The following is a 23,005-nucleotide window of genomic DNA, read 5'->3' as shown; positions in this document are numbered from 1 at the left end:
TAGAAAAGGTCAATTTGAATTATCTTCAATTTGTTGTTATTCAGCCAAAGCTTTTGCAATTTTGGCATATCTTTGAAAATGCCTGAAGGTAATGATTCAATGTTGTTGCTACTCAGATATAATAGCTGTAATTTTGACAACCCATAGAAAGGGTCAATTTGAATCATCTTCAGTTTGTTGTTAGTTAGAACAAGCTCTTTCAATGAATATAGATCTTTGAATGCATGTAATTGCAAAGAATCAATGTTGTTATTACTTATATCTAATGTTTCCAACTTAGTTAAATTATTTAAAAGGTCTATATGTATATCGTTGAGTGTGTTAGAATGTAAATTTAAGCTTTTCAAATGATAAAGATGACTGAACGGATCATTTGGAATAGACACTATTTTATTGTTTGATAGGACTAGTGATACCATTGGGGAAGTATTTTCAAATATTGTGTGGTTCAGGAAAGAAAGTTGATTATTATCAAATGATATATGAGTCAAATTCTGTGGAAGATCTGTAGGGAAATTTGCAAAAATGTTTGAAGACAGGTCAATCAAAAGCAGCTTACCTGGGAGTTTTTGCATCAGGGATAAATTAGAATCAGTTATTGACAAGATTTGTAAACTTTCCATGTCAGCAAATATGCCTGATTCTACTTCATTGAAAGTGTTACTACCTAAATACAGTACTTGTACATTGACTAAACCAGTTAACCAATTCTGTGAAATAAAAGTTAACTTATTAACATTCAAGAGTAACCGTTTTAATGTATACAAATTGGAGAATGAGCCTACTTCTATACTTGAGATTTGGTTAAAGGACAAATCCAGTGTATGAATGTTTCGTAAACCATGAAAAATATCTGGTTCAATGTTGCTAATTTTATTCTGGCTCAGCAACAAAATGATAACATCAGTCTGGTGGAGGAAGGTGTGGGGTTCCACTAAAGTATTTATCACCTGTTAAAGTTATCTTCAAAGATGGATTGAGGTCTTCTAAGTCCAAATATGGAAATGGATTATGTGGAATGTGGAAAATGTCATCAAAGATCTGGACATTCTTACACTGATAGAACTTAATATTTTGGGATTCATGGAGATCAGCTGGATCAGGCAATACATGTCCATTTGATGTTGAAAGCAAACTACTCTCCTGTATTTCCACTATATAAGAAGCTCTCATGTTGATATAAATGGTGCTACAATTAAGAACTATCATGCATGGCTCCCCAGGAGATCCAATCCAGCCAAAAGATTGATTGAAGCATTCATTTCCTTCTGACTGTAGAGTGAAGTAGTCATAAATAGACCATGCGGACAAATGTAGAATATTCACCATAATTCCTTGGTGATTTGATGAGGATACAGAAAAGTTACAAGTTTCATTTTTATAAGCTTGTATTGTAATTGTATCATTCTGCCTGAGAATGAAGTCCTGCTGTTGACATCTGATAGTATCATGGGTTACCTCAGATATTGTGACTTCCATGCAGATCATCCCAATCAAAAACAAAACAAGGCAGTGATATGATATGACTACCTCCATCTGAAAGCTGTCATGGACACAAAACAAGAAGTATACATGAATCAAGAGAATTTAGTATTAAACTAGGGTGGTTTAAGACTAACATGTGTAATAAAAATCAGCTTCAAAACAGAGAGGTAAATAAGGATAATATACTGGGTGGGCAATTTAATTTATTTTGGCCTCAAATTAGGGAAAATAATTTACTGGGTGGGCAGCGATAATTAATGGCATCTAGGCATTTGGATTAATTAATGTAGACCTGGTTTTGCGTGAAAGTTGGCTTTGATGTAAAAAGTGGTCTTTACCCTTCCCCTAAATGCATCGTATATAGATTTTAGTATATTCATGTTCAAATGGTAGGCTGAAACAGTTGCAAAGATTTAGAGTGCAACTTACAACAAACTGGCATTCATGTCAAAATTCATTTCAATGAATCAATCATTGTTTTGTACTGAATGATTGATGGTTGCATGGGTGATTGAGGGATCAGAGACATAAAGGTAAAGAATCAAAAGCAAACAAAAACAAACAAAACAATTAACTCAATCAAAAAATTCATACAGGGGTCAAAATTATAAATTCCTCGCATTTTGTTTGACCAATTCCAAAGTATTGCCAGAGAGTTGATATTCTTGAGAGGGCACTCTATTCACGTGGTTTCTTTTCCAACGCTAAAAGATCACTTAATTTTGGTGGTTTGCAAATGAAAAGTGTCCGCACTATCGATTGATTACGTAACTGTTATGAATAATGTATTAGGTTCTCAATGCAATCGCTCGACCCATCAATACATATTATCTGTATTTATCAAAGTACTTGGAATAGCAATCTGGTGAGTTCACTGAACTACGCCCTAATACTGATGGAGTTTTAATGGCGTTTAATGGCGCTAATCCTCTCCATACACAGATGAACAAATACAATAGGAGAAGGTCAACACATATGACCTCCTATATGACATGTTATATGAGATGTACAACAACCTGAATATCATAAAGATCAGTGTTCGTTTGTGCATATGAACTGCATATTTACAATACTAAATATTAGTCGTTATATATTATGCCAAATATTGGTATTATGACAACACGGTATATGCATTGTATATAAAACAACTAATAGATCCTGCTATCATGGCGTCAGGTCATTGGTTCATCATATCCCGTATGTTTCTTAAAATTCATTCATATTTGAGACAAATTTCTGTGCCCATTTTATAGGCGTACAGGTGGATCCGGTTTTTGGTCATTTTCATTTCTTTTTGATGAAAGAATTAAGGTTTTCCACTGCACGGAGGCCACTATGTGATACTAATTTAATGCTATTTGTAAATGAATGCGGATTCCCGGTTGTTGTTTTTCCACAGTGTGACAACTGTCCACCCATCCAGACAACATCATAACATAATAAAACGACTGTACTTGTACGATAGATGAGTAAATATTAAACTGAACTTTGCCTTGGAACATTGTGTAAGACGGTGTAAGATTTTGTGGGCGCCCTCAACATTATTATCCTCTTTGTATCCGTAAATGACATGGCATAGACTGTGTGAATTCTATGAAGACTACTTATACATAGGGTCATATCCATGGACACAAGTAACGATAATTGACAACCACGATCTGCGACTGTATTTAGGGGCTAACCACTAATAATTAATAATGCCGGGTAGGGCCTACTCCTGGGCGACTCGTGTGGGCAAGGGCGCTTAGGACGGTGACCAAATGAGTCCCAAATTTCACCGGGGTGGGGGGGCACTCAAGTATGATAGTGTAGGCCTAAACGCATGACTTTTTAAACACCCCTAAAACGAGGTTTTACCCTACCAGCAAATTTAGGATCAATAGGCCTAAGCTAACTTAATAAACTGACCTGCTACAGGAAGTTTTGGATGAGAAAGCGGACATTTTGATGAGAAACGGCCAAAATGGTGAGAATTTAAATTGTCTCATTCTTTTGGATGAGAAACTTCCTGGTGTGTGTGTCAATCATTATTGTCTTATTAAAACTGGTGAGAATTGCTAAGCCCCGCTGAGCTCAAAATAAACATTATTATTTTGTCATCCAAAAGAAGAATGAGAAAATTAAATTCTCATCAGTGGCCGTTTCTCACCGATCGCATCATGTGTCCGCATGTGATCAGATCGATGTCATGTTGACGGCAAAATCCGGGACTTTGGTTGACATGTGCTAGACTCCAGCACATGTTAATGACGCAAAGACAGTTGTGGTAACACCATGGTCGCAGACATGCAAAAAAGCTCAAAAACAGATAGTAATGAAACCAGTTTTTATTTTCCTTGCTCTAGCGAATTCAAAGAGAAGGTGTTTCTAGTACAATACAGCGTCGGACTCTAGCTGAGAGCGTAGCCTAAGTCCAAACGGACTCCAAGAAGGGCTCTCCATACACAAATGAACAAACACAAAGGAAGGTAGTCTCCTCCGTGACCAGCTTGATTTCGATGGAGCGAAAACAAATTGGCTGCAGAGGAGACGGGTAATTTTGCCATGCAAATGAGGTGAGTGTCAGCCCCCTGGTATTGCTCTACTAGTCATAAGGAATCAGAAAAAAATATACAGTTTGAACCTTTACCTGTCTACAACTTATCAGTCTGTAGTTATTAATGAAAAGCCTCTGCACAATTTTGATGAAATTAGTCTCACATTATTTTGGCAGTCTTAAAAAGATGTATGTACTATGTATGACATTTTGTTACCTACAGCAAAATAGATCATAATCAAACTAAATGGGTATTGACCTGTTTTGCTGTGTTACCTAGGTATTGCAACATTTCTGGTATTGCAAACTATATATTTAAATTGTAAATTCATCACTAGTCAAAAACTTTTCTTGATCAAAATCGGAGCAATTTTATATCGGGTGGTGAAGCTCTATAAGGGATTTAATGTTGTAATTGATCAAAATTGTTGTCTATTGGTCCTACAAACACAACCAAATTGGCTGATTGAAATTAAAGCTATAATTGTGTGATTTGCTCCACAGTGATGCCCTCAATTTTTCTTGAATTTCTACTTTTTGCATGATTGTAATGTCCAATGGTGTACTGAAATACCATATGAAAGACTAAGCCTGAAGTGCTTTAATTACATTTAAATTAGAGTTTTTGTTATAAAACAAGGGATCTCTGGTTTTATTGCCCAATTTTAATAAACAAGTGCAAATTTGAAATTGTATGTTGTAACACAAATATTAGTCACACAAAAATCACACTTTTTTACTTTTTTATTAGGCCATCTTAATTAAATCCCGAGTCTCAAAACTGTCACGCGCGGGTGGTAAAATTGTGTGCGCAGTCCTCTTTGAAAGTCAAGAATTTAATTTGTTTATGTTTTTTTTTAAACAAAAAGGCGATATTAAAACTCAAAACTCAAAAATCTGATTTCAAGTTTTCAACAAGTTTTGAAGTTTTCAACACAGAGAAGAATTATTTTGTAGCAGTGACTTTATTTGTCTGTTATTCCAACATTCGCCACAGACATTCGATAATTTTTGCACAAAATGCTTGTCCCAAAACTGTACTGACACAAACAAAGAAAATAATAATAATAATAATATTTTTTTTAAAGCAGCATTCCGCATTAGTTTTTCAATATCTCACAAGCTTTGAGACTGGATTTAATTAAGGTGGCCTTACCTTTAAATGGTCAAGTTGATATCTCACGATCACAAATAAAGATTCAAGAAGATACTATAAAAAATCAACGTGCTGTCATATAATAGTGTACATAACGAAATTCAATGTACAGCTAGATGTCAAATCAATGCCAGGTTACACTTATGATATGCTACCAGGCAAGTCATCAAATCAAACTATGGCTCAGTTGCAAGAATGTCTTTTCCTTTTGAACCCCAATATGTTTGTGTGGTGTACTTTTAATGTCAAGACAATTATGATTTGGCATCAAATCAGGTGAAAATTGTCAAGGTTCATCGCCCGTGTAATCATTCACAGCTTGCACCCACAACCCACATATAACAATAATTGTGAATAGTGAAATAAATAGATATGACCTGGAATTCCCCAACCATTCTTTTCAGTTCGTCACATGGATGCACAAGTGAAGTGATATGTTCAGGTACTAATTATACAAAATATACCATGGGCTGCCTTTTTGTTAATGTGTTATTCTGTATCTAAGTGTATTAATGGGCAAGCGTTCCATTAGAAATCCATACACCCCTATGATAGACATCATCTTAATCTCCCACACAGGGGATGTAAATTTCAAATGGAGTCATCCTCATCCATTCAGATAACCCCATTTGAATTCTACACCCTGTGTGAAAGATTAAGGCCATTTGTTCAATACGGTGTGTATGAATTTGAACTGGAATAGTCCAATTTAAATGAGCTATTATAAACTATTATAAAGTCCACCTTAATTAATCCACCTTCATATTCATGGTAGGTATCGCTTACAAATCACTTAACATAAGGTGGCAATATTGATACAAATTATTACATAAGGCAGCCTATGATTATCAAATTTTGCATCTGAACTTGTCAATAATGATTCACATGGAAATGCCATTCAACCTGTATAGTTTCTCATATTGCACAATATCCATTGTTATTGACGACCATCATAATGCCCCTTTATTTTTATGTCACCTGATTTTTTGAGTCACAGGCCCATGAATGTAAAAAGTATGATTAAGGTTTCTAAAATTGCCCCCAAGCATTTCCCAAAGTTTAAGGCTTCCACAACTAAGCTATATTGGGCCATTTAAAAAAAAAAGCCAGTTGATTGTCCAGATCTTTTTTTTCAAAAAGGGAAGGAGGAGGGCCTTTTTATTTGTTAATTTTATTTTTTTTACAATGCATAATCAATGTGAAATCTTCTTATTTCATGGTTCTGGAGTGGTTCATTAAAACAAAACAAACTTTAAAGTGCTCATTTGACAGACGCAAATCTAATGTCAATATATTAACTTTTGAAACATTTTTACAAAAACATTATCGGGGGCGAGGTGGCCTAGTGGTCTAAGGCGCTGGACCAATAGGGAGAGTTGAGCGAGGGGTCCGTGGTTCGAAACCCCATGCTACCCGGTCCTTGTTGCTCACTCTAAATAGTTCCAATAGGTCAGAAATTTCACAATCTCCCTTTCAATCTAGTAGAATATAATTGTGATATTTCTCCTCGTGCAGGTATACACAGTGGGTTCCCGGCAGGCTTCCCGTTAGTGTGCGTCATTGCGTCCAGACGCGTATTTTACAAATTTGGACGCAAGTTCACATGGCTAATCAAGTATTTTGCGTCCATGTCACATGCATGTGGACGCAGGCAAAACTTCAAAATTTTATCATTAATTGATGATAAAAATAAGAAATTTTTATTCTTTTATATTTTTATGATAATAAAAGCCCCAAAATTTTAACCCACCTGCTAAGAATTGAAGTAAATTCTGCAATATTTGTAAATGCAACGTCAGAAAATCGTGCACTTTTTGCATGCTTTCCGAACGATCGCCGTTTGATGGCCTGGGGAAGTCCTGATTGATTTGTTTGCAACTGAACATGTGCCGCTAACGTGCGGTTAATGTTTATTTAATTATTTATCACAACCTGACAATATTCAATTTTTAATATTTTAAGTTTATTTTCTCATAAATAATCTAGGTTTCCTTTATTAGTATTATTGTTACGATGAATAAAAGCAATTTTAAAGACAAAATTCAAATGATAAAATGATAACCCTTTTTCGTATTATTTGTGACAGCACGCTAGTTTTAGCTTTGTAGCATCAACAACGCATTAATTTAAAAAAAGAAATGCGGAAGTAAAATTCGAACGAAAATTTGTTCCAGATTGACAGACTTTGCTCATGTTTTTGCACCTGTTTTTGCCCACGTTTCGGTCCGAAACTGACACAGAAATGAGAAAAATTACCATAGCGAATGGAGATGGAATATCACGGCGAAAATGCACTTTCATTTGTTTTTAACAATCAACATTTGATGAGGTGTAGACCCGGGGTACGTGTGTATCGTCATAATCGTGAATTTCAGATGGACGCACACAAATCTGTCTGGACGCAAGTTTTTGCAACCTCGTCAGCAAACTTGCGTCATTACGGACGCACATTTTTAAAACCTTAACGGGAACCCTGGTTCCCGGCGTCTTGTGGTTCGAAGGGTCACGTAAAATGGTGGTTCTGTGTGTCAGACGGTTCAAACCTGAGCACGTAAAAAGTTGCAGGCTTTATCGAAAAGAGTAGAGGGATCATCCCCGGGCTTGTTACCTGCACCCTCCCTAGGTCCCAGGCCAGTTAGTAGTTGTGTGTACAGTATATGGTAGTAGATTAGTTGTGTTCATGTAATGTTGTGAAATGGTGATATAGATAGGTTTACACTGCTGAGCAGTGGTGCGCCTGAAATAAGAGGCAGGATTTCCAAAATTGATTGATTATGCTTGAAATAATTCCAGAATCCCTAATAAAGGAAGCGGGCGGGGATGATCAACAGGTATTTTGTCAGTGGTCTTGTAGGTCAAAGGTAACAGGGCATTTTAGGTTAGTTGGAAGAAGTGGCTATTGTGCACCCTTAGAAATCAACTTCTAATTGACATTTGTAGATCAAAAAAAATAAGTAGAACATGATAAGCTATGTTACAAAATTCAAAAAATGTCCCTAGGGGTCAACAAGGTTCAAATTTCAAAATTACTTAGATGTTGTCAAAAACCACACCAAAGTATTTCTCTGTTCATAACGATTCAGAAAAACTCCATTCTAGAGTTATAAGCAGAAAGGACAAAATTGGGGGTGGGTGGGATTTCAATGAAAATGGTCTTAAATTGTTCGTCATGTAAAATGAAGTCAAATTTATGAAAAGTTTGCACTTTTGACCAATTTTAACCTTTCTACTTATAACTCAAGAACAGTATGTTGCAAATAGGTCAAATTATACCTTACCTGAATTGTTATACCCAGAGCAATTTTGAAATTTGAACCCTGTTGTATGAAATTTGACCCCTGTTTACCCCTAGGGACAATTTTTGTATTTTTTAACAAGCTTATCATTTCCATGCATTTCATATGATCTGAAGACATCGATTAGAAGTTGATTTCCGAGGGTACATGATATTATTATTATTATTATTATTATTATTATTCATTAGGCATTTCAACAAAAATATACAGCAAAATTAGGCCAGCAAGCAAGGGCTGCCAGGGCCCAACAAAAGTGGCAAATAAAGCACTGACATCTAAAAGATGAGTGGACCCCACCCTTGCAAGCTGGTCATGAAAATAAGCAAAGTATTGCACTATAAATACACATAAAAATTACAAAGATTATTAACACATTAAAAGTACAAACATTTTTTCAAAACAGCACTATATGTTAAAACTAGAAGCATGAAGCCCCAAGATACAAGAGACACAATATATTGCACTTAGCCAAGCAGGAAAAAACACACCACAACATAATGAGATAATGCCCGCCCCTCCCACCCTATCACCACAACAAAACATAGATGGCACCAAGGATTAAATTTCTTGAATGGACTGAAAGTAGTCTCTCAAGTGGGATTTGAAGCAGTTAAAGCTATTGCACAAATAAATATCAGTGATGTGACGGGGGAGGTCAGACCATTTTTGGGGAAGCGTTGGATGGAATGATAAAGAAAAGCATCAGTTTTGGCTTTGAGATGGTGAAAAATAAGGTGATCGGGATGCCTACTATTTGGACGGATTTTATTTAAAGCAGGCATAGCATTGCAGCAGTCAACATTGAGGAGGCATTTGGAAACAAGTGAAATGGACATGTATTCACGTCTTTGGGACAAATAACTGAGGTCAAGACGCGTCCAAACTAACATTGTACCTGGTTGCTGTCCTTTGAACGCGTTCAAGAGCATTTTTGAGACGCTTTGTGTGGGGCATCCAGACAGGGGAGCAATAATCGAGGATGGGCAAGACCATGGTCCAATATAATTGGAGGAGAACCTCTGGGGAGATTCCCCGCCACATGGCGAATAAAACCAAGAAGTTTGTTGCTTCTTGCTATAACATCCTTAACATGAGCATCCCAATTAAGCTTATCTGAGATGATGACACCCAAGATCTAGAGGGGAAGATTATTTACCTGATCAAGATTGATGTTGTTAATACTATACACTGATGGATATGAAGTACGTTTACGAGTGATAGATATAAATTTACATTTGGTAGGATTCAATTGAAGTGAATTATGAGACGACCATACTGAAAGCTTGTCAAGATCCATTTGTAAATCCCTTACATCATTAGCATTGTAAATAGCACGATAAAGAAATGTATCATCAGCAAATGATTGCCCGATACCAGAGGTCAAGTGCTGGCCTAGATCATTGGCATAAATGGTGAAGAGCAGGGGGCCAAGAACAGAGCCCTGAGGAATTCCAGAAAGGACCGAGACCCAATCAGCACTCTGCCCTCTAAAAGTAACCCTCTGAACACGACCTAAGACAAAGGAACTGATCCAGGCAAGCAGTTGACCTCTGATACCATAAGTTTTTTCAAGTTTAGAAATTAGAATGTTATGTGATATACAGTCAAATGCTTTGCTGTAGTCTAGAGAAATGAGGTCAACTTGAGTAGATTTACTGTCCATTAATTCCAAGAGTTCATTTGTTTTATCAAGTAATAGTGTACAGCATGATAAACCAGGCTTAAAGCCATGTTGACTTAATGATAAGAGATTGTTGTTACCTAGATGGACACGAAGGTTGTCAGCCACGATGCTTTCAAGCATTTTACAGACAATACTAGTCAGAGCGATGGGCCTGTAATTGGCAACATTTGAGCGGTCCCCCTTTTTATAAACAGGGACAAGATAGATAGTCTTCTTCCAACTAAACTAAACATATCATATCGTATCCTTTTCCAAAATTTCTCAAAATACTGTTTCCTAAAAATGTGATGGACTTTGATGCAATTTCAATGGAGTGAACCTTGGGTGAGAGTTCCACTGAGGTTCTCATGACTTTGGCACCAAAAGTCATGTATGGGTCATTGTTAACAATTGTGGATTGTTCACAAATATAAGTAGGTCAAATATATTGTCACAAAAATAACACAAAACAGGTATAACAGCCAAATAGAGAATGCAACATTTGTGATAGCCATGTAATAATGTGATTATAGTAACTCAGAATGTTACATTTTCATTTCAGAAAAAAATAATTTGAGATCATAACATTGAACCTGACTATTTGGTAGTAATCTTTCAAAATACCTTATTTGGAAAAATTTTAAACAAAAGAGTTGAAATTGCTTTCCTAGATTCACCAGCAGCCTGCCATTTTTTAACCTGATGGGACTTTGGTTTCCACGTAACCAGATAGCATTGTCCAGCATGGTGTACAATCTCAAATATATTACTCGAATGTATTTTTGTTTTGCAGGTTGATGGACCAGTAGCACCTTCAGACAAGGCTATGACATTCTTCCTCTCAGGAATATCAGATGATATGAGGCAACAACAGAGAGAAGGGCTGTTTGCAGCCAATAAACAAAGCCTTATTGATGTAGCACAAAGGTGTGTATTGATAGGCCTATAAAGGGGCTCTGTGATTTCATAACTCCCTCAATTTTGGTCAAAGTTCAGTTTTTAACATTATATATTATATTTATCCATATGTACTAATGAGCATCTGAAATAGTTTCACTTAATTCAGTGTGGAAAAATTCATGATCCTCTCTGAGAATTCTATCAAACTAAAATGTTGGTGATTTAATGTGCACTTCAGCTAGGCATGACCTGTTATCAGCACACTTCAACAATTATTCCGCTGCCATTAGGATATATCAGAATCATTTCCACTTCACCAAGTCTGCAACAATCTTAATGTTAATTTAGCTCAAGGATGCAACACGCTGGCCGTGGTGGGGCTTGAATACCACACCTTTCGATTATGAAGCTCGCGCCCTAACCATTGGGCCACCGTGCTTCCCGAACATTAACTGCATTCATCATTTTGGCATCAGGGATCATAGGATCCATATAGTTCAGTTTTTGCCATGGATAGGTTCATAGCAAAGTCAACTCAAAGTTTGCTATGAACCTCTCCATGGCACTTTACTACTACTGCCGCTGCCATCACCCCTTCAAAGTTCAATGCATATTTCTTTGGAACAACTAAATTCAAACAGTTGCTTAAGAAATATCTTCATTGAGAAATATGAACATTCCCAAGTGTTTAAGAATGCTTATTAGTATGGTTTTTTTATGATGATCGGATAAAAATAAACTGAGAGTCACATTAACACATAGGTATCATATTTAATTGAAATTATGGAAATATTGAAATGTAATGACATTGTACATTACAAGTATACTGAATAACTATGGAAATATCGAAATGTAATTACATTGTACATTACAAGTATACTGAATAACTATGAAAATATTGAAATGTAATTACATTGTACATTACAAGTATACTGAATAACTATGGAAATATTGAAATGTAATTACATTGTACATTACAAGTATACTGAATAACTATGGAAATATTGAAATGTAATTACATTGTACATTACAAGTATACTGAATAACTATGGAAATATTGAAATGTAATTACATTGTACATTACAAGTATACTGAATAACTATGGAAATATTGAAATGTAATTACATTGTACATTACAAGTATACTGAATAACTATGGAAATATTGAAATGTAATTACATTGTACATTACAAGTATACTGAATAACTATGGAAATATTGAAATGTAATTACATTGTACATTACAAGTATACTGAATAACGATTGACTTCTGATTATCTTGATTTCTACATTCACAGGTACCTTACTCCAAATGCACAGGTTACAGCAGAAGCATTTCTTGGACCAGAAAACACAATGAGTCAAGACAAAGCAGGAGGCTGGAAAATCCACAAGGAAGCCATGTGATGAGCTAATATCAAATCTACACCACTAGTGTTTAAAAGCGCCTACTAGAAATCATGTCATGAATCAGAAATCCACACATAAAACCATCAAGTTCACACGTCAGACCCGAGTCCTTGGTACCCAGTGTTCTAAATTGGTAAATTACCGGTATTTTACATTGGTAATTACCTGGTAATTCACCAAATTTTATTTTACTTACTGAAAAATAGGTAAAATAAGTGTTTCTAGACTTAAATTCTCAAATTTCATAATTGTACAAAATTCACTTTATGTTATTCTTTCATGTGTTACAATATCTTGTGTTCTGATTGATTGTTGACATATTTAACAGCTACATGTATATCACTCTTTCCCTTTATTGTCAGTTAATAGTACAGAGTTTAATTTTATGTTGCAATTTTACTTGTACTGATAATTATTATAATTTTCAAGTTATCAATGGTTAAAGGAGTATTTCGTGATCCTAGCATCCTCTTTTTATGATATTTTTCAGTAAAAAAAGTAATCCCAAAATTTCAGCTGATTCCGATTTTGCGTTGGCGAGTTAAGCACGATTATGTGTATTATACTGCTCCATAGGCACCTGGCACATGTTATAATTTTGTTCTGGTATACCAGAACAAAATTCAAATTTGGCGATATTTTTGCTAAACAAATTAATCTGCAAGAGATATTTGGTACATAAACATTATGTAGCCAGAGGTATCCAGTGGTATAAAAATCTCAACTTTTTTTGAGAAAAGTGGGGGGATGAGGCTGTGGATCACGAAAGCTAATTTGATACAAAATTTATTATTTGTTTGCCAATAAATTGTTGAAAGCAATTTAAGTATTCCTATTTATCTTTTAGGATGTATTTAGTGTTACAATTATGCTAATTTACACATTTGGATAGTAATATGTTTACTAATTAGTTATGCAAATATTCAAATTAGATTGACAGATGAGTGTGGCAATATTATGTCTTCAAACACACTTTCTTAATTCTCCTAGAAATATTCCTGAAAGTGTACCCTACTTGCGTCAAGTTATCATTGATTCATGCAAAAAAATATAAATGTATCTTTCGAAAGGGCCAAAGTGCTGGATTTTGTAGCTGGAGTTATGATTAGGATAAATTGCAATTTGATATGCTAATTGTAGGATGTGCATTGTAATACCTTGTACAAGAACTTTTGAACATTTTTACTTGCAGACCAAAAGAACTTTTTGCTTTTGCAGAGCCAGCAGGCTGTACATGTAGCCTATTATTCAAAGCATCTGTTTGAGAATAAGCATTTTAAAAATAATTATACATCTGGTATCATGCATGTCATTACCAAATGTTATATTATTTTTGCACAACTCTAAACTTGCCCGATTTGTTGCATCATTTTTAACCTCTGAGGTTTTTCATAATACTTTTTTTGGTGTTACCTGTGTTTTATGTAAAATGCACTTAAATGCTCTTGTTGTAATAACATGGTGATAAAAGTACTACATTGAAAGATCTTTTCCTGAAGGAAATCTTTTGATTTTCTAACCATGAATCGTGTTTTTAAGACCTTTGTTTGTTTTTCAGAACAATTGGCCTCCCACATTGCAATGCAAACTATTAATTTTGATTAAAACACAAGGATATTAAGATATTCCGAATACTAGTAGCAATTTATATCATTTGGTATAATATGTATTCCAAGTAGTTCAGCATTGTGTGAAAGATGAAAGTGGTTTTCCAAGTGAAGTGTCTAATATAAATAACTTTACTTGGGCAAACCACTCATGTTTTTGAGACCTAGTAGCGATGAACCTCAGTATAATATGTATTCCCAGAAAAACAGACAAAAGTAAAAAATGTCTTAAAATGCATAATGTTTTTAGACATTTCAAAAATATCTTTTCCTTTGGTGTCTGTCATTTTACTGAATTTAACAGTAAACAACAGTATTTTACCGAAAATTACCTGGTAAAATACCAGAGGTTTATTTTACTTACCGATTTAGAACACTGTTGGTACCCAAGTCCAAATCCGAATCCTTGACTGTCAAGTCCAAGCGCAAATTTTGTTCAGTATTTAGTCAACCTTAGAGTTGGAAATTGTAGGTCTTAAATTTGCTTCACCAGAAGTTTTAATGAAAAACATTAGCCTCTTTTGGTAATAATATTGTTAATCTACTGTCAATAATATATGTGTATATTAGCCACTTGCTACGTTAGCACTAAAGTTTATAAAAGGCGGAAATTATTCGGCTTTTGTTACTGCGCGCATCAATAAAGTCCCAACTCACATTCGCATAAATTCATATAAGCGTGCGCCAGTCACGAAAATTACGCAATGCACAACTAGCGTTAGCATTGCGCCCAAATGCGTGCATGCCATTCTATATCAATATACAGTGGTATGAGTCTTATTTTTTCTGCCTTATATAAACCGAACAAACTTTAGCATGGCTGATATTTGAAGAATAATTTGAGCTCCAAAGAAATAATTGACATATATAATAATATATGAACCAAGTCCCAGCTGCCCAATTTGGAGACTGATTCCTACAGGTCTGAGTCCTCAAAAAAAAAAAGGACTAAAGTCTGGAGTTGAGGACTTATCCTACATCACTGATTGGTACAGCCATCTTAACAATTAAGAGTCATCAACTTGGAGAATCTTGTTTGTTTGCTTTATACCTCAACTTATTAAACAGAACCAAGAATGCAATGTTTCTCTATAAATGATTTGTCTTTAAAAAGGGACAACCATAGAATTGCTGAGCTATATACAGCATTTGTCAAAATTCTGGTTTTGACATTTTTGGATCAAACATAGACATGCTGATAAACTTTGTAAATGACAGATGTGAAAGCAGTCTTAAGATGAATTTATACTTAAACGCCTTTGCAAAAAAGCAATTCTCAACTATGCTCTGTGTTTACGTCTTTTTTCAAAGTGACAGTCAGGCCATCACTTTTGCAAAAACAATGTTTATTTTGCGAGTTCAAAAAATCTCAACTCCTGCTTGTCATGTGAATGCATCAACCAATTATTTCCTACCAAGATCTATTATTTTACTAATAATGATTAACTTTTCTTGATTATTAACAGAGATGAATTAATTGAAAATTGTTATTGACAGCAATGGCTGTTCTAAAAATTTTATGGCTTTTTGAACATTTTAATTGTCATCTGTTATGGCAATCGCCATGATCAAAATCAACAAATTCAATGATCTAGTGTATATTCAGCTTTAGAAAGACAAATCTGACATAAGCTGAGCTCAAAAAGAAACTTCTAATTATTCACAACTTGTGAATCACAAGGTCATATCTTAAAATCCTGTCAATCAAAATGAACCAAAATTACACCCAGGATTACTTCAATAGTCTACTCAATACACATGTCAGTAACCAAGCAGTTGTCCAACTGACACAACAGCAAAAAGCACCGACACGGAACAGTTTCCTGGACCACTTTCACAGCCCAACATTTGGCACCCAGCACAAAAAATCTGTGAGTATGCATACAAGATCCTGGCACAGATGATGAAACGGTGCTTCTTTTTTCTTTTCACACACTTTCATCAAGAAACATGTCTTGTTCCACACTATTCCACCATACTCTTTGGGAATTATCACATGTGTACGGATCTTGTACTCATTCTCACAGATTTCTTTTGCTGGGTGCCAATTATTGGACTGTGAATTTGGTCCAGGAAGCTGTTCCATATCAGTGCATTTTGCTGTTGTGTCAGTTGGATAACTGGTTGGTTACTGACATGTGTTTAGAGTAGAGTATTGAAAAAAACATGTGTGTAATTTTGGTTCATGTTGATGAACAGGATTTTAAGATATGACCTTGTGAAAAATTATAAGTTTCTTTTTGAGGCCAGTTTAGAACATGAAGGTATAGTGCTTGCATACATTAATTCTTGCACAAGTGAGAATGTCAAAGTCAGAAAGCATGGTTGAAATACAAATGCAAGAAGTTGATGCTACAGATAGTGATTAACACTTTAAAGACTTTAAGATCAATTTTCTAAAGTCACTTACAAATGTTTGATAAATCAGGGAAATACTCTTGAATTATTTTTTCAGAAATATCAATAAAATTTGAAGAAAACTGAAAGGGTACATCTGTATGTGAGATCACTTCCCATATTGAATTTGTGCAGAATTCTTTATGCCCAGGGATGAAGAATTAAGATTGGTCTCTCCTGATATGAATAATGCAGTGTCTACTCCCCATTCCAGAAAAATACATAACTAATTTTTTTGGATTAAAAAAATATCCTGTTTTGCCAAATGAAACATAGCTAAATCCTAATCCTTTAGTTAGTCCTAACTGGCAATAACAGAATTAAGATTGGTCTCTCCTGACATGAATAATGCAGTGTCTACTCCCCATTCCAGAAAAATACATAACTAATTTTTTTGGATTAAAAAAATATCCTGTTTTGCCAAATGAAACATAGCTAAATCCTAATCCTTTAGTTAGTCCTAACTGGCAATAAAATTCAAATTTTAATATTTTTGCAATTGGAGGGAAAATGGTCCAAAAAAATGCAATTTTGCATGGTTTCTTACAATTGTACACACAAAATTGAAAGACTTGGCACAAGTCTAAGCATTCAATATCTTGAGTATGAGTTAGCTCATAATTTTAATATTATATGTTATTTTTGCTAATTGGCAGACTTGTAGTGACTCGACTCGAAATGACTCGACTCGACTCGACTCGACTCGACTCGAGTTTTGGTGACTCGATGACTCGACTCGAGGCAAGGTGACTCGACGACTCGACTCGACTCGAGGGTTGATGAATCGATGACTCGACTCGACTCGAAATTTAATGACTCGACTCGATGACTCGAGGCTTGTGACTCGAAGTCACTGTGGCTGAATCGACTTTTTAAAAATGACTCGAAAAAATAAATTATACCTTAATATTTCTAATAATACCTGCACGTTTTCTTCCACACATCTCAGTGTATTGTGATTCTTATATTTTACAAAGTGGGCTTACTATCTCTCAGCATCTTTATAATAACTTAAAATATAAATATAATGTATGTGTGTACAATGTACATGTATGATTGCCTGTCGATCTGGCTAAAGGATCCACCTTTTTTTTACATGCTTCAAACTTGGCATGGTGGAAAAGTCCATTGTCCATCATTGTCCATCATGTAAGAGCCTGTGCACACACCTCTACATGTATGCTACATGTCTCATTCACACAATGACTGATCAATACAGAAAAAAAAACCCAGCAAACTGGGAAAACATTTGAGATACTCTCTTTTTGTGGTGAATTTCAAGTTATCATGTTAAAATATCATTATTATAGCTTTTATTAATCATTTTGATTATTCCCCATCCAAATACACTCCTCTACAAGCTGCACACATGAAGAACTACATTGCAATGTGACTGACTGGTGTGAGCATTTCCACCAGCCACATCATGACATGTACTTCTTGTGCCCAGGCTTGGGCTTGTGCATCTGAGTCAAATGAATAGAGAGGTTCTTACCATAATGAAATTTGGGATGTTTATGAATTTTAAAATATCAATTAACATGGATATAATTATCCAGATGTGCATAATAAGACTCGAAAGCTACATCATTGCTAAATATAATGTTGAAATTAGCAGACTTGTACCCGAGTCCAGCTTGTCCGAGTCCGAGCCGAGTCCATTTGTATCAGAGTCCGAGCCAAGTCCGAGTCCTTTTGTCCAAGTCCAGGGGTGCCGAGTCCGAGCCAAGTCCGAGTCCAACAAAAATAAGACCCGAGTCCGGACTCGGGGTGAGAGTCCATGCCCGGTGGTGGTGGGGGGGGGGGGGGTTCATTCAACTTTAATCTGACAGGTATACCTATTGGCATTGCTTAGTTTGGGTATAACAAAATGAAAAAGGGGTAATTGGGTATAAAATTTTGAAAGAAGGGGTCATTTGGTACAACATTTTGAAAAAATGGGTCATTATTTGCAAAAATGGAGCAAAATTTTATATTTTATTTCTTATTTAAAAATTTACAACACAAATTTGCTGAAAAAGGTCAATTTTAAAGTTTCCGCAGAATTTTATGGCATTTTTTTGATGATAAAATTGTAGAAATTTGATGAGAAGGTCACTCACTGCATCACACCACACACCACTCTACCAAACCCCACCCAACACTGTTGACTCAACCAACCAACCGTATACACTTTCTTCAAAAGCCATGTCCATCAGGTTACTCCTGAAGGTAAAAACTACATGGTCAGACCACCTATAGTACCTGTATCAGACAGCAGGCATGTGGGGGTATTTTGTGTGTGTGTGTAGCACACTACATGTAAACTCACAGTCAAGTCTAGGGACAAGGCTGTAGGTATGCCAGGTGAATTCAAATTTGCCATCAAACTGCATCATTTTATATATCAAATTAAAGCCCTTGAGTAAAGAAAGTCAAAACTGAAAACCGTTTTGTCATAGCCCTTTCTGTAGCAAAGTTACATCTTGTCAAAGATTGACTTTCATCTAAAAGATTCAGCAAACAAAACAGCATTTCGGTCATAGACATACCACCTAGACCTATGACTGCCCATCCCTTACCACAGCGGGAGGTGAAGCCCCGTATCCAAGGTGATATTGACGGATTGACAGGGTTACTAGGCGCGGAGATAATCGCGTACATTCTGACGCTCTCGGTTGCGTGGTTACTGCGCGCCGTTATCTCCAGCGCGCCAGGCCAAATGCAACATGTTCTGTATTATCATTATCTGCTTGCTTGCGTCCGGTATGCGCCCTTGTTCAAGTCGTTGCTAAGCAGTGTCGGCTTCACTCACGCGAAGTCAAAGTCACTGGTCTAGGTACTAGTTTGTCTGGGATTTCGGTGGTGTTTCTAGATCTTAGTCTCATGATGATAGCAGCTTTTCTATGTGGAACTGCTATCAAAATGTGGGTCAAAATCCCCCTAAAATTCCATGTGCGAGTGTCTCATCGCCATAAAAAATCATATATTTGGGTCAAGTGAAGTATAGACAACATACTAGTATTTATGTAGGTTTCCTTGACCTACCTGTTCTTTTAAATTTCTATGTAAATATGTCTTGTGTTCTAGGCAAATTTGGCTGACTAACAGATAGGTTTGCCTGGCATACCTATACGCTGTGGAGTATTACATGTAAACTATATCCTACTGAGTGGGAGCTGAGATGTATGGTCCAGTGTGCATGTTTCTCTTTCAAGAGCTAAAATGGATTGGAAAGTTCCATGAAAGAAGTCTACATTGTAGAAATTTTTATCAATTATTTCATTTTAAATGATAACAAAAATATGATTCTGCTAAGTGACAGATAAAGCTAAATAATTTGGTGGATATGTAGGAATAATAACAGGTCACAGATTTGACAGCCCCAATTCATTTGGAAAATGGCCAAATAAGTAAAGTCAACAAATTTGAGATCTATTTTTACATTTAGATAATCATTTCACATTTTACATAGATTTGGACATTGGACTGGACTCGGACATAGTTTCTTCACTTGCAATATGCCACCTTTAGGCTAGATTCACTATGACCACCAATATTTGATCTCTTTTTGATTAATTTTATTTGTTTATACCCATACCCATAATAGGACCCATACAAGTACTTGAAGTCCCAATTTCCATACCACTACTGGACCAGTACCGTGTACTCGAGTCCCAATTTCCGTATCCATACTGTATTCGCACTCCATGGCTCGCACTGCATTACTTGCACCCTATTTTGGAATGGACCCGTACTGAATACTCAAGGCTAGGGATCCGCCCTGCACTCCATGACCTGAAATCCGACGGGACACGCACCCGCACCCATACTCATGGCGGGTCCTAATGGCAATACTACAAGTCTGACTGATTACTGATTTCCACAATGCACTGGATGGAGCACATAGATTCATAAATTAATATTATGTACTCTCACTGGGATTTTAATTTCAAAAAGTACAAATTCATGCAAATTGGGCTATCAAGTTGATAGCTGGTATCATGAGCATATAAAACGTGAAGTGACTCGAAATGACTCGACAAAATATATCCGACTCGACTCGACTCGACTCGACAGAATGGCCTGACTCGACTCGACTCGACTCGACTGACAACTTCAAATGACTCGACTCGACTCGGACTCGAAGGCTTCATGACTCGACTCGACTCGAGACTCGAGGGCTCGATGACTCGACTCGACTCGGACTCGACTTTCAGTGACTCGACTACAAGTCTGCAGTAATTGGTTATTAAAAAGATTGTCAGTTAGAACTAACTAAAGGATTAGGATTTACCTATGTTTCATTTGGCAAAACAGGATAATATTTTTTTAATCCAAAAAAATTAGTTCTGTATTTTTCTGGAATGAGGAGTACATTGTAGCTTATTCATTGCAACAGTTATACTAGGAATTTCAATTGAATGAACACAGCTTTCAGCAGCTGTACACGATCCAACCGCGATCATATATGGCGTATTTCAAACTACAACATGAATGCACAACCTGGGATACAGTACTAACCAATCACAAGTACATTAGCATGGTTGGATTCGCTTCTATGTTACGCACGCAGTCACACATGCTGGCATGCAGTGTATGCAAACAATTGTCACACTTTGTCAGACTATGTTCATTCATTTAAAATTTCTACTGTAGTTACTACATTAGTAAATGTGACGTGTCATGTCAAAAGCAGATACTTTTGGGCAGGTTATCAATTTTGAGGTTTTTACATATCTTAAATATAGAGATATTTTGCTCCACAATGCCGTTTTTCCCAATGTAATCAGACATTCCTAAGCGAAGATATTGAGTTCGTAAGTTATGGTATTATAAAATTGGAAATTGAAATATTGGCCTTTAAAAATATTATTGACGATGTTGAGAGTAGGCATTACCTTGGAAAATGTCTCAAAAAATACAAGATGCCAGTTATATTTGGGTCTGAAACTATCAGATAATATTTTTAACATTAATAACATCACAAATTCTCAACAAACCCAAATTGTGAAAAAATCACCCCTGGGCAGATTTTTGGCTATTTCTCCATTTACGATCCTGCCCAAAAGTGTCTGCTTTTGACATGACACGTCACAACTATTCTTAAAATGCTTAAAAAATGGCATGTGTGGGGAATAGTGTAGTTAGGGATTGATGGATCTCTGATCAAATAACCCTTAACAATACATATTATTTGCAATTCTTTATGAAATAGGCATGAGCTATTTGAATTACCGTATTCATTCCATCCCAGGGCACTTAACAAAGTCATTTTGGGTGGGCGCTTATTTTTTACATTGTTTACATAATTGCACAGGTAAAAAATGGCCCAAAATATGGATTCTATGTGTAGATGGTTCCATGTTTGATAGTTGGATCCTGTACATGATGGAGGATCATGTGTAGTAAAATTGCTGGGTGGGCGCTTATAGGGGTATGAATACGGTAAGTTGACAAATTTTCACTCATTTGGTTGAGAAGGTAAAAAAAAAATTCTGATAATCTTTGATTGGCTCATTTAGTGTAAATGGGCAAAGATTTGAAAGTACACAGTTTTGCAAAGATCTTCCACACTGCCCGATATGGTGCAGTTTATGGCGTGAAGTCGGATTCTGATTGGCTATTCAAATCACATCATTACATCAGCACCTCAGTTGCTGATCACAGGTGTGATGTAGTTCTTTTTTACGCGATCAGTAGGCCAGCCACTGCAAAAGGTCTTAGCAAAATAGTGAAGTAAGCAACCAGTTGACAATGCATGATTTTTTTTATATATCAAATTCTATTCTTCCATGTCGAATTTTAAATGCAATAACAGATGAATAAACTTGGCAGGGTGACTAAGTATGATGACCTTTGGTGCTGAACAGTTGTGTCATGTTTTTTTTACAAACTGAGTAATAATATTTCTACTTACAGTCCAAAGTTTTCAAGTTGTCTTCCTTGTTTTGTTTGACTTATTTCTCATCTTCTTAGTTTGGATTTCCCCCTCCACCTTTACCATCTTCATCTTGTGCTGCATCTTTATCATCACTATGGCCGTCATCAGGTTTACTTTGCTCAATGTCACCTTTACCGTTTGAATCCCATTCCTCCGAGTCGCATTCTGTATCATGTAGAACTATAAAGTCTTTGTAACGTTTTGGAAATCTTCTTTTTCGACTACTTCTCCTTGGTTTTGCATTTATACCTTGTTGGCTTGGAATGTCATCTTGGATTTCTGCACTTACATGATGCAACAAACTTTCTGCTACTTCTTCACAGTTTACCTCTGTTTCCTCATCTCTCTCAACATTGTCTTGCGATGTTTTTGCATCAGAATCCAGCACAGAATCTGTTCCAGCCATAATCACATCAATAGAACATCTTTGGTCACTTTGCGATATTTTTATTCCCAATGGGTAAACCTTTATCCTGGTTTGTCACTGGTTATGACTATTCCATGCTCTGTTATTTCCACTGATATCAATTTGTATCTTGGCAAGTCTAAAAAAGAAAACCCAGCTGGGTGGTTGCTGCCTTTGCAAGATTGAGAGGGTGAGATGGCAGAGTGGTTTGAACCTTGGTTAAGAATT

At 35.9% G+C, this 23,005-nt stretch overlaps 1 protein-coding gene across 2 annotated transcripts in view; it reads left to right on the top strand.

The window, feature by feature from the left end:
- LOC140154977 (presequence protease, mitochondrial-like) overlaps positions 1-17,016 on the top strand; it is a 118,324-nt gene extending 101,308 nt beyond the window's left edge. Inside the window, exons 24-25 of one of the 2 annotated variants that reach the window (XM_072177640.1) lie at positions 10,930-11,063; positions 12,333-17,016. In XM_072177640.1, coding sequence (XP_072033741.1) covers positions 10,930-11,063; positions 12,333-12,441 — 243 coding nt within the window. In that variant the 3' untranslated portion in view covers positions 12,442-17,016. The remainder of the gene's footprint in view (positions 1-10,929; positions 11,064-12,332) is intronic. The other variant, XM_072177639.1, reaches the window with a different exon arrangement.
- Positions 17,017-23,005: the final 5,989 nt, after the last annotated feature.

This window comes from Amphiura filiformis, chromosome 6, assembly GCF_039555335.1.
Source record: "Amphiura filiformis chromosome 6, Afil_fr2py, whole genome shotgun sequence".
NCBI lineage: Eukaryota > Metazoa > Echinodermata > Ophiuroidea > Amphilepidida > Amphiuridae > Amphiura > Amphiura filiformis.
This window is presented reverse-complemented; position numbering and strand designations above follow the sequence as displayed.